This window comes from Urocitellus parryii, chromosome 12 (genome assembly GCF_045843805.1).
Source record: "Urocitellus parryii isolate mUroPar1 chromosome 12, mUroPar1.hap1, whole genome shotgun sequence".
Classification (NCBI taxonomy): domain Eukaryota; kingdom Metazoa; phylum Chordata; class Mammalia; order Rodentia; family Sciuridae; genus Urocitellus; species Urocitellus parryii.
Genome location: NC_135542.1, coordinates 5289206 through 5303210, shown reverse-complemented (window position 1 = coordinate 5303210; position 14005 = coordinate 5289206). Strand labels below are relative to the sequence as shown.

The 14005-nt window shown below is 48.2% G+C and overlaps 1 protein-coding gene across 1 annotated transcript in view; it reads right to left on the bottom strand.

Moving 5' to 3' along the window:
* LOC144249838 (uncharacterized) overlaps window positions 1-14005 on the bottom strand; it is a 59173-nt gene that overhangs the window by 5982 nt on the left and 39186 nt on the right. Inside the window, exons 7-11 of the mRNA XM_077792035.1 lie at window positions 12912-13026; window positions 12620-12717; window positions 12337-12453; window positions 11248-11362; window positions 9266-9330 (exon numbers count right to left, since the gene is read on the bottom strand). Of these exons, the coding sequence (XP_077648161.1) occupies window positions 9266-9330; window positions 11248-11362; window positions 12337-12453; window positions 12620-12717; window positions 12912-13026 (510 nt within the window). The remainder of the gene's footprint in view (window positions 1-9265; window positions 9331-11247; window positions 11363-12336; window positions 12454-12619; window positions 12718-12911; window positions 13027-14005) is intronic.

Sequence of the window (14005 nt, the reverse complement as noted above, 5' to 3'; positions counted from 1 at the left end):
ACCAAGTGAGCTCGGATGGCTTGGTCAGTGAAGTGGGTGCCTGGATACCAGGGTTCCATGTTCTGTTTGATCCATTGTCAAGGCAATGATGTCATTTCCTGTGCCCATACCTGAGCCTCTTTTCACATAAGACCACTTTCAACAGCCCTATGGGCTGCCGATTTCTCCTCCATGCCTACCCATCTCAGGTGCGCAGGTGTTCACCAACAACTACCCAAACATCCCCACCAGCATCTGCCCTGCTTGGTGCCACTAGAGTTCCAGCTTGGAGCCTTCAAAAATGCATTCACAACCAGTCCTTCCCTCTCAGCAGCTTTTGGACCCTGGTCCCATCATTGTGCAACTCATGGTGTGCCCAGTCTTTTCTGGAAAGTAGGGTAGCATCTAATCTCTAGGGTTTATTGTGTCTATTGGCCCATAACACCCTCTATTCTCTCTGAAACCAGAGATGGGACTCACAGGTGGCTAAAGCACAAATGTAGAGATGGGATAATCACAAGAAAGGGAGAGACAAAGAATGCACCCTAACTCAATCAGGCCTGTGTCCCACACAGGGACATGGCCAATGTCCGTCCCATCGTGGCTGCAGTTCCCTCTCTACACCATGGCAAGTTGGAGGGGACTGAGATGCAGAGGCTGCTCCCCTCTGCCATACAACTTCCCAAGGCTTCTCCTAAGATTTCAAAAGGGCCAAGTGTGTCTAGTGTTGGGGTCTCACAGAGACTCCGAGGTACCACAGCATCCTGCTGCCCAGAACCGGTTCACCCCTCACCTCAAGGGGGCTCAGCCTCTGGATTCATGGGAATTGAAGTGGGTACAGGTGATGGGATATCACCTCCAAGACTGAGTTATGCCAAGTCCATGACCCCTGTCTGCATCCCTGTCTCCAGCACCACTCCCCCCTCTCTCTTTCCTCCTCAGAGCAAACAAATCCATTTAGCAAGTGTGTCCTGTGATAAAGACATGACGGTCACCCATCCTCTCATTACAAAAACACTGAGGCTCAGCCAACATGGATCCTACAGGGAACACAGGCATAAACTCAGACTCCGATCCTCCCAGCCGAGCCTCAGTGGAGCCTGGACTCCCAGCCTCCTGAGTCAAGGAAACAGAGGTTCCTAGCCGAGCCAAACTGAACTTGGATGCAGCCGCACACAAACTGAACTCATCAATGCCCCCTTGCTCTCAGTTGTGAGTAAGAGGGGAAGTGGTGTTTCACAACCCTGGACATCAAGTGCAGTCTCCAGGCTTTGGGGTGTGCCCTGGCCTCTGTCTATCTGCCCAGGCTCTCCAACCCACACTGGCCTCTTACCCAACCTCCTCCTAGGGCCAAACTCAATCCTGCCTCTCAATTTCTGCTGCCTTCCCCAACACACTGCTCCCCAAAATGAGCAGGGCTGGCTCTCGGTTATCATGCTGGTGCCAGCAGCAATGCCACCCCACTGACATAATTCTGAGTCCCAACCTAGGCACTCCAGCTGTCTTTGCCACACCTGGCCTGTTTGGGCTCTGGCTCTTGCTCTTTTCTTTCATGTGCATGTGTTTTGAGGTTTTGAGTTTCTCCCACTGCAGAATGCAGCTGTAGCAGGGTAGAGCTCATGAGGGTGACACTCTGAGCCACATCCAATCCCATCAGGACTGTTCACTGGGGTGATGCTGGAACACAGTGATGAGTGAATACATGGGAGGTGGTTGGACCCACCTTGCCTCTGAGTGGCTTCCTTTCAGGACAGGAATGTAGGGATGGGAGCCCCTGGCGTGGGATGCTTTGCACAAGGCGTGACCATGGGCTCTCTTTCCTGGCAAAAATGGCTCCACTCAGCATGGAGAGCACTGTCATTCCTGGTGGCTAACAACAGCCCTGGACCCCAGAAAGGAACCCACACTTAAGTTTTACGTCTGAGTGTGCGTGTCCTCGAGGAAATGAGGTCTCCTGATCCCAGATGCAAAGGGGTAAGTCCTCTAACTCCAGGGGCCATGAAGGGACATCTGAGTTTCCCTCGTCCTTCTTTCCCTCTCTAACTAACCACAGTTAGGACCCTGGCCTCATTCCCCAGTGAGGATCATTAGGCTCCATAAAGGACAGTCTCTAAGATGCTCAGTGGACCAACACCCTCTGCACAACCCATAACCCTATTCACCCAAGAGGCAAGAGGATTTCTATTCAGGAAAACCAGGAAAGGGAGAGCCTTTCTCAAGGACACAAGGACATTAGTGAGTGAGGGAGTGATTAATGGATGGAGAACTATTTCCAACACCAACTTCCAGGAGCATATATGGCCCCCTGGAGAATTCTGCAGTGTGTTGGTGATTAAGGAGAATGTGTGAATTCAGGGGTCACTAGGTCCTCTCAGCCATAAGGAGGGAAACTGCCATAAAGGAACTAGGACAAGGGTGCGAGGAATGCTCACTGGGGGGAGATCGGAAGGAAGGAAAGTGTACTCATTAGAAAAGTGTCGCCTGAAAATTCTTAGCCAGCCAAAAGTCGTGCGAACTTGTGTGGGAAAAGAGTCTTTGCACAGTGATGAAGCTAAGAGCTCACATGATGGAACACAGCATCAACTGGGACCAAATCCAATATCTGATATTCTTGTAGGAAGAGGAGAGTCTGGACCCAGAGACCAGGGAGACTGGGGGATACCGGATATGTGAGGTTGGAGCCAGGGCGGGATGCCCATATGGGAACCACAGATCGTGGGCAGCAATAGGAGAGTGGGCAAGGGCTGGGAGAGTTGGGGAGACAGTCCCCTTGAAACCTGGGAGGGGTTATGGCACTGGGACAGCCCAACACCTACTGTGTTGAGCCTCTGGAGCTCAACGGAAGACACTTCCTCTGTTGTCGGCCACCCAGTTAACAGAGTTTGGTTGCAGCAGCCTAGGACCCAGCTGAAGGTCTGAGCATGTTGGCCATGCAGGTTGGATCTGGACCACAGACACCCTCATCAGAGATTGTAGGGTCTCAGCCCTGAGGCAAGACAGGCACTAAGTCAGGCCAGGAGGGGAAACGGATAGGCACACACTCTGGGGGCTGGTGCCTGTGTTACTGGGAGCACTTCTGATCGCAATTCCCTGATCTGCTGCCAACACAGGCTACAGAGGAGGGTACAGAAACACAGACCACGGATCTGCCCCACTCAGTGGGCCCAGGCCAACACCACACCCAGCAGCCTCGTGCCATACCCAATGAGTCTCGAAGCGGCCCCCTCTTCCCATCCTGAGAGCTCTTCCCTTCCTCATGTGCCAATAGCTCCCTACTGTCACTGGCAATATCTACTCTGTGAGATGTCAACATCCGTGGGTACTGTTCTCTCATCCCAGGACAGTGTGGTCCCACACACCCTGGTGAAATGGGCCACCTGGAGGCTGGACCTGGAGGTTGTTGAGGCTGAATGGCAGCGGTGGTCCTCTGGCACTTAATATTATTTAAGTTAAAAAAAACAAAAACAAAAACAAAAAACGGGTCTTGGTGCTCAAAAATGTTTGATTTGCATATTCTCATCCCCTAACCCCAATATTTTCATTATTTCCTCACATATGAAATCTTACTAGCATAAAGGTAATTTCGTATTAAACAAAGTGGATTGAAATAACATTGGTAAAAATAATCAATCACCATACTTTCAATTTTTGTTCTGCTTTCCTATTAGAAACCACTTGGATACAAGAGAACAGAGGACAGACTCATGGAAATGCTTGAAATGACAAGAAGCTCCCACTCAAGCTCAGCATTCAGTCCTGGACAGGGTAAGACCAGGCCACTTTGACATCTGTGCCAAAGAGTCTACCAGACAGAATCCTCTGACTGATCCCTGACTGAGCCATAGGAACTGGCTAGAAAAGCCTTCACATCCTCAATACATTCTTCACGTCAGAATACTTGACAACCATTGATATCCATCTCTCGTTAACTTGCTCCCCAGCCAACCATTCTTCAACAAATTCAAAGGAGTAACTCATGCAAGCACACAGAAAGGGGTGTTCACTACACACATCCATGTGCGAAAAAGACAACTGGTATTTCTTGTTTGGGCTATTTCAAATGAAATCCCTTCTGCATGACCTCCACAAACCAAAGGAAAATATTTGTGAAATTCCCACGTAGAAGACAAGATACACTTGCCAAGGAGGCAGTGGCAAGAATTTTGACACTCCAAATGTAGAGTGTGTGTTTAGGAAGCAGTCACAGTTTCCATGAGAGAGTCCCATGAAATCAATTAGGAAGATCCATGCTCTAGCCCTACCATGCAAGTGATGTGACTTGAAAGAGTCACTTAGTCTTAGTAACCATCATCACTAACAACTAAGTCAATGAATAAAGGTCCTCAGGTGCCAAGCTACAAAATGTGGGATGAGCATGGATGAGGATGGGTGGGAGAAGTCTCCAACTCTAACACAATTAGGGAAGGATGTGCTGACCTCAAGTGGCTGGGGGGCTGGGATCCTGCCACAGAGGGGGATTCCAAACCTCACATCCCCTGACCCAGGCCAGAAGACCAGGTAGAGTCCAAGGACCCTGGGGTGGCCCAATGGCAATAAAGGTCAAAAGGAACTAGGGATCTGCCTGGTCCCTCAATCCCCTACTCTGAGCAGGGCTGCATGACGAGGCCAGAGGCCATCCACAGCAATCTGCCTTTACAGGAAAACAGGGACTGCAGGCTGCCTCTGGCTCACTGAATCAGGGTGGTGTTTTCATAAAGCAAGACCACTTCCTCACATTTGACCAGCAGCTCATGTGTTGACAGCACAATGACTGACTTGACTCAGGCCCTGATGAATGAAATAGAAAATTCATAGCAAACCCATCTTTAGCTCTTCCACATCATCAGGGGCTCTGATTCAATTCCGTCCAGAAAGGTGTCTGAAATGATTTCTAAACATGCTGGGGACTCACCTCTGTGTGGAACTTTTCAGGAAAAAGGGGATCAAATCTCATGAAGCAACTCTTCTCTCTTCTAGCCCATGGGCAATGCAAGGAACCTGCATGATACCAGAGGCTCACTTCTCTCTTCTCATGTCTTCTGGAAAGGATTCGTTAATGCTTCCTGCAAGGTGAAGCAGAAGCCTGCATCCCCAGCTGCACAGAAGTGTTTTAGGGCAGTGTCTCCCTTAAAACCCAAAAATAAAAAAACAGGTCATTCAACAGGCACATGGATTCGAGTACATGTTCAATGATCCCTCCTCCCTGGAGCCTTCCACATGCCCATCTTCCACATTCACAGAGCAATGCTTGGCCATTCTCAAGACCAGGAGACCATGATGCTCATCACCAGGAAGTCAATAAGGAACATGAAGAGAGCAGCATGGATTGCAGAAGGTGGCACATCAAGGATCTTCAGCTCTGCTGCTAGAACACAAGAGCTTAACTTCAGTATTGACTTTTTGCCAACTACCAAGTACGATAGCAGTGTCAAGCCCAATATGCAGATATGCAAGTAGTAGGTGACACCCCGCATCCATTCACAAAAGTGGGCAACATCTGCATCAGAACAAGGAAGTATCTTACCCTTACTCATAAAAATCATCAGAAACAAAATAAAATGGATGCAAGACTTCTCATTTCACTATTAGGTAGCTGTTGGAATTCCCTATTAAATAATACCTCCTCCAAAATAAAAAGTATCTCAGACATGTGTCAACTATTCAATGGATGACATTTTAAAAACTATGGACTTTACTTAATATTTATGTATGCTATATCCCTGCCTAAGGCTCTATGAGAAAGGAGCACATAGAATTGGATCTTTGAAAATCTCACATTTGCTGATAAATATTACTGCTGATCTCAGGCATGGCGAAGTGAAAAGTGGGACTTTGGATATTCCAAGAATGCTATGTTGTGGGATTGGTGTCCCTGATTCATACATAGCATATGGTTTCTATGAAATCCAGTGAGGGAGCAGGAGTAACGAAGCTGATTGCACAGATGACCTCAGGGAATACTGACAGATAGGCCAAATGAAAAATATGTTCCAGCTAACCATTGGTATTTGGGCTTCTGATCCCAGTCCTGTTTTTAAAAAAGGTGCAGACAGGCAGTGTTCATTAAAAACTGTCTACCATGTAAAAGTGGGTAATTTAAATGGCATCTAGTTACACATCTGATAGAATGGTCTGGCAACATATGAATTTCATTCTAACAACAACAACAACAACAAAACATAGAAAATGAGACATAAAGATAAAACCTTGTCTTCACCAGGATGCCTAAAAATAGGTTTTATTTGGCTCATGCAAATAAATATCTTTCAATAGAATTTCTGATTTCTGAATGAACCCATTCAACTTCATACTGCACAGATCACAAGGTTTTCTTTACAGAATATTCTCTTCTTCTTCTTAAAGCCTCACATAGAAAATGTCTCACAGGACATAGGAGGGGAATGACCCAAAGGATGAGAGAATGGCTGGAACCGTTCTCAAATGTGCCCATGTAGCCTAAAGTTTGAAGGCATCTAATTGTACTCTAAAACAATTATGAACCTATTTGATCCATTATTAATAAATATCACCACTTTACCACTTGAACCAAATCACAGAAAATTGGAAACAGATGATCATTTGCTTTGATACCTTTACTTCTGTTTCATTACTCAGAGTCGATCAACTCTACACTTCAAGTGACACAGATTTATTACAGAATGCCTAAGATCCTAAGGATCTATTTTAGCTCAGCCCATGGTATTGCTTCATTATTTTATCATTTTGTAAGTAATAAAATATAACTTCATGTTGGATGATATATTCAAGCCATGAATATATCATCCAACATTGTTCTTCCCAAAATATTAGCCCAATTTCTGCGCGTGCTCACTTACTGTTTAGGAATTTTACTAATTGTTTGAAGGTTCTAGAGGACCTGTTAGACTCCTGATGGACAAACCATACGACATACTCCAGAGAACGGACGAGTGCCATAAGAAGAAAATAAGGTCAGCCTACAGCAATGGGCAGCTGCCTGCCCTCGGCTGGGAGGAGCCCTGGCCATGGCACCAGGGCTGCTGGGCAGCAGAAGCCTCCACAGCCCTGCAGGGAGCCTGGAGCACAGCTCTGCCTAACCATGCTCAGCCCTGGACAGATGCACATGAGTTCCCATCACAGGCTCGAGTGTGACAGTCCCAGGTGCATGCCTGTCATGCCAGCCACCAGGGAGGCTGAGGCAAGAGGAACGTTTGAGGTCAGCCTTGGCAACTTAGACCCCGAGGCAAAGGGGAAATACTTTTACAGGGGTCTCTGAGGGTGTAGCTCAGGTAGGTCACTTGCCTCACAGGCTCAAGGCCCTGGGTTCAATCCCCAGAACCCACGTACACACAAAAAGTGAACTTGGAATATTGTTTAAAATGATGGATCAGGTACACACAAGGACTTCAATATGACCTCTCAGAGGAGCTCAATTTGAGATCAGACTGAACAAAAGACCACCTGGACCATTGACTCAGTGTCTGAAACCCTCTGTGAGCATGGGAAGCACTGCTGGCAAGACACCAGAGGGCCAAAGCACTTGTGCCCCCTGCAGGGGTGTCTCTTGTCTACCGCCAAAGACTGTTCCCCTCCTGGGGCAGCTGAGAGCAAGCTGGGCCTTGGAGCAAGGACTAGTGCTTTAGATATAGACTATGCAAGCAAGGGGCAATGTCTTTAATAAAACTAAAATTAAAAAGTCACATTGAAAAAATTTTAAAAAGAAGAAAATAAGGTCAAGTAGAGGAAGCCCGTTTTCACAGGAAAAAATCCCCCAGTGAAAAGCATCAGAATAGATACCAAGAAAAATACCAACAAAAACAGTGTGCTCCCACTATGTATCTACTCAACATGCAAAAGTTAGAAAGCTAGATAATACAATCCTGGCCACAGGTAGAGCTATGCAGAAGAGCCACCTGGCAGTGCTTAGTCAAAGAAGTAAACATGCACACTTTGACCTAGAAATTCCACCTGTGTGTAAACCAGGCGGTGCTTAAGCAGTTTCACAAGGGGACATGCACAGGGAAATTTATCCTCAGGTTCTTATAGAGTTGTCTGTGCTTACAGGGAGTTGATGGTTGTCAAGATGCCCACAGCTGCGAAAGTCAAAAGCTAAAAAAATAATAGATGCCAACCTGGATATATTAATAATCCCGTATCTATGATCACCTTCATAAGGTAGCTTCCCAACTTCTGTGTGGAAGTGTGTTTCTCCTTGGCCCTTACACTGTTGTGGAGACCACTAGGAGTTCAGCTTTGTGCAGGATCATCTGACCTGGACTTTTTGCAAGACCTGTACAGCCCTCACACATGCTCAGATGCTACAGGACTTTTCAGACCAGTCCAGACAACAGGAGGCATCCATTCATTGTCTGCACTCTACAGATTCCTAGATGCACGACATTCATTACCATCAAATGCAGAATTTTCATCAAAAACTAATATATATATCATTCCAATCTGAATCAAGAAAATCGGAAATATCCCCAAATCCAAAGAGTGGATCCCCATTGTGATGCTACAAGTTGAAAATTCCACAGCTGACCTCATGGGATGGTTCACAGTCAAAAGACAGCTGCATGAAAAATATTACATGACATGACCTTCCTGCTATGTGAAAAGTGGCATGTGAAGTACACATGCATGTCTTCCTCAGACATGGGTTCATTTGCAAGACACCTTGTGCAATTGAAAATACTCCAAAAGGGGAGAAATCAGAACCGTGTCTCCAAAGTATTTCAGCAGAGACCAACTCCATCTGTCTATCTATCTCTCAGTGAGTGTGTGTGCTCTTGTGTGTGTTTGTGTGTCTTTGTTTGTGTTTGTACCATCATAGCTGATACTTCATTGCCCCCATTGGAAAACTGACTCAGATAACGCCATCTGCCAAACTCCTAAAAACCAAAGTTCTTGCTGATAGAATGAAACATTCCTTCCTGTTGGTTTGGATGTGTCCTTTAGGAATCACTGCTACATTTAGTATACTCAAATCATCACAGTAGATCAGGTAACAAAAACATATATATTTTAAAATAATAATATATTAATGGAAACAACAAATACAGGATAGAGTAACAACTGTGTTACTAAACAAGGTCAAGGACAATGGCAAACTATAGATTTAAACTTTGAAGAAAATAGTAATCAATGTAAATATTCCTGGGCTGCCTCAGCCCCGCCCAGGCACACAGCAGCAGAATGGTTTTGCAAGCATCCTCAGGAGGGCAGGAGCCTTCTTTCCAGGACGAGAGGGAGGTTGAGGCTGGATCCACCCATCATTCTTTTGGGAGAGGCTCCTTTTCCTCAGCACAAAGTTGGATTTTTTGTGAGCATTCTTGGCATAAAATACGTTGGCCTCTGCTGGAATCCTCAGCTCTGGGGAGAGAGGGGTGTACAAAAAGAAGGTGGCACTCAGGAGGTGCTCCCTAGGACACGCCAACATCTGAGAGCCTGTGCCAGAAAAGGCCAGAGCCACACACCTGAGAGCTCTCCAATTCAGCACCAATACCAACAAAGACAGCCTCCACAGTCCTCCCTGAGGAAGAACTAGGCAGAGCACTTCAACAGACCTAATGTCTGTTCCTACCGAAGGCTTTGGACTCCAGAATATCTCAGGTCCTCTTGCATCTGCCAAAGCACACCACTAGGGTTTGCATCTGAAATCTCCCACAAAAGGCTCCTGTGCCGAAGATTCAGTCCCCACATGAGCCATCTTCATAGGTGGGTTTGGAGGGAAGCATTGGATGGTGAGTGCTCTGATGTCAACATGAAATTCTCATTCAAGATGAATACACTACTGGGGGGTGGGAGGGACTGGAAGAAAGGTTGAGCATGGTTGGAGGAAGACCTAAACAGGGTTGTGCCCTGGGCAACAGTACCTTGTTCCTGTTGGCTCCACTGAATCCTCATTCTCCAAGTAGAGGTCCTCCCTCTCCATCTTTCTCTCTCTCCCTCTCTGCCAGCCTCGTTCTCTCTCTCCCAGTCTATGCCTTTGTGGCAAGGGCTGAGGAGCTCTCCACTGCCACACACTAGAGCTTTATGGACAGCCTCAGTGCACAACCAAAGAGAAAGCTATGAAACCCAGAGAAAAGGCCTAGGATTCCTCCTCTGAGTTATTTTCCTCAAGTATGGCCACAGTGAGGACAGGCTGACCAGCACGGATACCACGTTAGAGCCATGCTTCTGCGTTGGTGGAGCCCGCCTCCATGTGAACCAGGCTTCTGAGAATGGAGGCCACATTCCAAATACTGCCCTACTGAGAACAATGGTTCCAAAGACCAGCAAAGGGACTGCTTCCCTCCAACATGGTGTATGGCCCAGTGGTGCCATGACCCCGAGTGGGGGAATACAACAGCCGCTTCTCCTTCCTCTGAACATGTGTTTCCTGTCGCCCTCCTCTAACCTAGAGCCTGTTCTCCATCCCTTCTGGGTTGGATGTGGAGATCTCTGCTATGAATTTCTTAGGCTACCAAGGCCCCAGACAGACTTCCTCTTCCATAGACTCTACTAACCTAACAGTAGGTTAAGATAGGAGACAAGTGATCCTAGAACTCATAGGGATGGTGGTCTTCAGGGTACATAGGCTGGGATAATGGCTGCTGTGGTGTTTGGCTCACAAAAACCAACCAACCAACCAACAAAAAAGCGCTGGCATTATTATCAGATGAGCTCTGTGGCTACGTGCTCAGGAAGCCCTCATCTGACTTTAGTTAGGGATCACAACCTGGCTATTGTGATCACTCCTTGCCTAGTGGACTCAGGTGCGTAAGACCATGGAATTTATGCAAAAACAGATGATTCAGGCTGTCTCCCAGGCTGTGTTTTCTTCCCAATTTCATCCTGTTACTGCTTGCTAGAATCCTGGCAATGCTCTGCCCAGGCAGTGGTTTTCTGGTCACACAGAAGGCTTTCAATAGTACTGCTTCAGTCCACAAAATGCCAGTTCCCTCTTTAGCCCATGCATTCCCATGTTCCTTTGAAACCACTCCTATCCCAGACCATGAAAACATACTGCTCCTGGAGAGAGGCTTTCCTCCTCACTCCTCAAAGATGTCAGCTTTGGATGCCTGTTCATGTCCAGGGGAGGGCACCTGGTGGGGAGCCGCAATATCCACTGGGGTATACTATTGGACCTCAAGACCTTCCACCAGCAGAAGTGCAGTTGGCTTTGTGCACGAACCCAACACACCTGTTGGAGTGTTCTTGGGGGTCAGAGACTACTCTTTGTTGCTAAGAGTTGACCTGAGTCCACATCCTGACCCTTGCTCTCTGCTATCTGATTGTCTCACTTACTCTGACGGCGAGAGATGATTTGGCCCAGCTCATAATCCTCTGGATTCTCCTCAGTAAGGAAGTGTAGGTCGAGGGCGCTGCGGATGACGACAGGAGCCCTATCCTGGCAGGTCACCTGGAGCAGCATGGGAGACAGGCCTTCAGGAAATGGGCCTTGAAGTGACTACTCAAGGACAGTGGGCAGGGGCATTCTGGAGGCACCTCCACTCTAAATACAAGGGCAACATCCATGACCCTACTACCCGAGGCTGACCTCCTGCTCATCGTGTGGGCTCTTCCCACAGGCTACTAGCCCAATCCGTGTACATAGGACTTCCTGGGCCTGCCATTGCTCTTTGTGGAGCTGCACTCCTCTCGGAGTGAAAGGACCCCACTACCTGCATACAGATGCAATCTCATCCCACAAGTTGGGAGGAATGGGACAATAGCCTCCAAGATCCCAGGTCTGCCCGAGGATGCAGGCGGCATTGGGAATGGCCTAGGCACAAAACCTAGAGGCTTTGGTCTGGATTGCCAGGGCCAAAAACAGACCCAGGAACATGACCACACACAGGAGTGCTGAAAGATAGCCACGAGAGCTCCTGGCCTCCAGAGGCTCAGTGCTGGCTGGGATGTAGGAGGGCACCTCATCCGGCAAGGGTGGTCATTGGGTTACCTGGACATTTAGTGTGCTTGCTCCACATCCATATCGACTCTGCAGAGAGACTCTCTCAGCTCCTTGTTCAAGGAACATGCAGAACCTCACACTGCTGTCCTCCTCCATAGACGTCAGCATCCCATACAAGGGAACCTGCAACCTACTTCCTGTCCTATTCTCATCTGTCACCCATACCTGTCCCTGCCCTTCTGGACTGCATGCTGCCACCTGACACACAGACTCCCTCAGACATGGCAGTGGACAAGCTGCTGCACTCGCTCATCTCAGCTCCAGCCCTTCACACTGACCTCTCCCTTCTTGATTCCCATCTATCCTCCTGATCATCCAGAAGCTCCAAATTGAAGAGGGCATGAGTAGTCCATGGTATTGGACCAGTGTCTGCTCCCCACCCAGGTGTAAGCACCACGGGACACCCCTGCTCCCAGGCTTACCAGAACACTCTTGGCCATCTCTGGACTTTGTGTTTCTAGGTGGACACGAATTAAGCAGGTGTCTCCCACCTGCTTGTGGGAAAGCGGCCTGGAGGACTTGCAGGTTGATTCTGAGAACTGTGGGGGATGGAACATCAGCAAACCCAGAAACAGAAAGCCACCCCAGACTGTCAGTTGGCTCTATGGGCTTCCAGCAAATATGTCCAGGTGCTGAGGCTTCTTATTTCCTCAGGTCGGAGTGGAATGGCAGCACATGCACAGCTTGAATAAGGTAGGTGTTTACCTCCTTTCCCTTGACCTGGGGGCGTTTCCTCACGATGAAATATTGTATTCCCAGATTCATGGACAGACACACGAGTGCGTGGTCAGAGACCTTGATTTCTGCAGAGCGAAGTGGAGAGAATTGTTAGGTGGCACTCAAGGATTATACCACAAAACACCCACAACCCCTGAGAGTCTCCGCCAGGCCCATCACACTTTGGTATTTTGGGGCCAAGGCCCACTTTCTCTTGGCTGTCAGTTATCCTGAGCCCACTGTGGATCATGTCTCCCCACTGTCTGATTGTCCTACTTACTCTCATCCTCAGACATCATATACAGCAGCTCAAAGTTGTCCACATCCTCATGCTGCAACAAATTTTGGTCCAAGGCCCTGCGGATGAGGCTTGTCACCGTCTCCTGAAAGGTCACCTGGATCAGGGTGGGACAAATGTCATCAGAGAATGGCTTTTAGAAGAGCTACCCAGAAGACTGTGGTCAAACATTCAGGAGAAATCTCAGCTACATATACAAGGGCACAATCTTGTTATCCTGCTACCTGAGTGTGTCCTCCATATACCACCTGGGTTCTTGCAATGTGCTACTAGAACAATCCTGGTACAAATATCTGCCTGTACCTGCCATCTCCCCTCCCCCTGGGGAGCCACATTCCACTCATGTCAAAGGACCAAACTGCCTATGCACAGACACACTCTCATCTCACTGAGATGAGAGCAATGGGCCAGGGATCTGCGCACCAAGTGTGATCTGGGATGCAGGCTGCCTTTGTGGGTGGAAGAGGCAGATGCACTGAAAATTTGGGTCCTGACTGCCACGACACAAAACGGACTCAGATACAAGAGTGTGCACTTGAGTGCTTCATGATAGCTTTGAGAGGCCCTGGCCTCTGGAAGCTCGGTGCGGGTCTGGTTGTAATGATGTACTTGACTCAGCACTGGCAGTCACTGAACATGTCTCCTCTGCAGCTGGACACCTGCAGCATTAGCGTGTCTACTGCACATCCATAGAAATTCTGCCAAGAACCCCTTTAGCTCCGTATTTACATACATGCAAAGCCTAACATTTCCGAAGCTTTGGCATGACCCCCCAGGTGATCCCGACCCCAAATTCCTACACCTAGTCATGCTAAGGAGGTTCTCTTCCCTGCCACCAGGAACACATCCCCTCCTACACATGTGACAAGTCACTGCCACCTCCTCTGCTCCAACTTCACTCATTGAGAATACCAAGTTCTAGGCACTGCAGCCTGCACCCTGGACATATCTCTGCCTTCATCTGTCCACAGCACTTCCGTCTGCACTTCTGGCCTGCAAAACCCACCATACACAGGCCCACTCACCACTGAAGCTGGGCATGCTGATGCTCTCCCTCCTCAGGTCAAGCCCTTAAG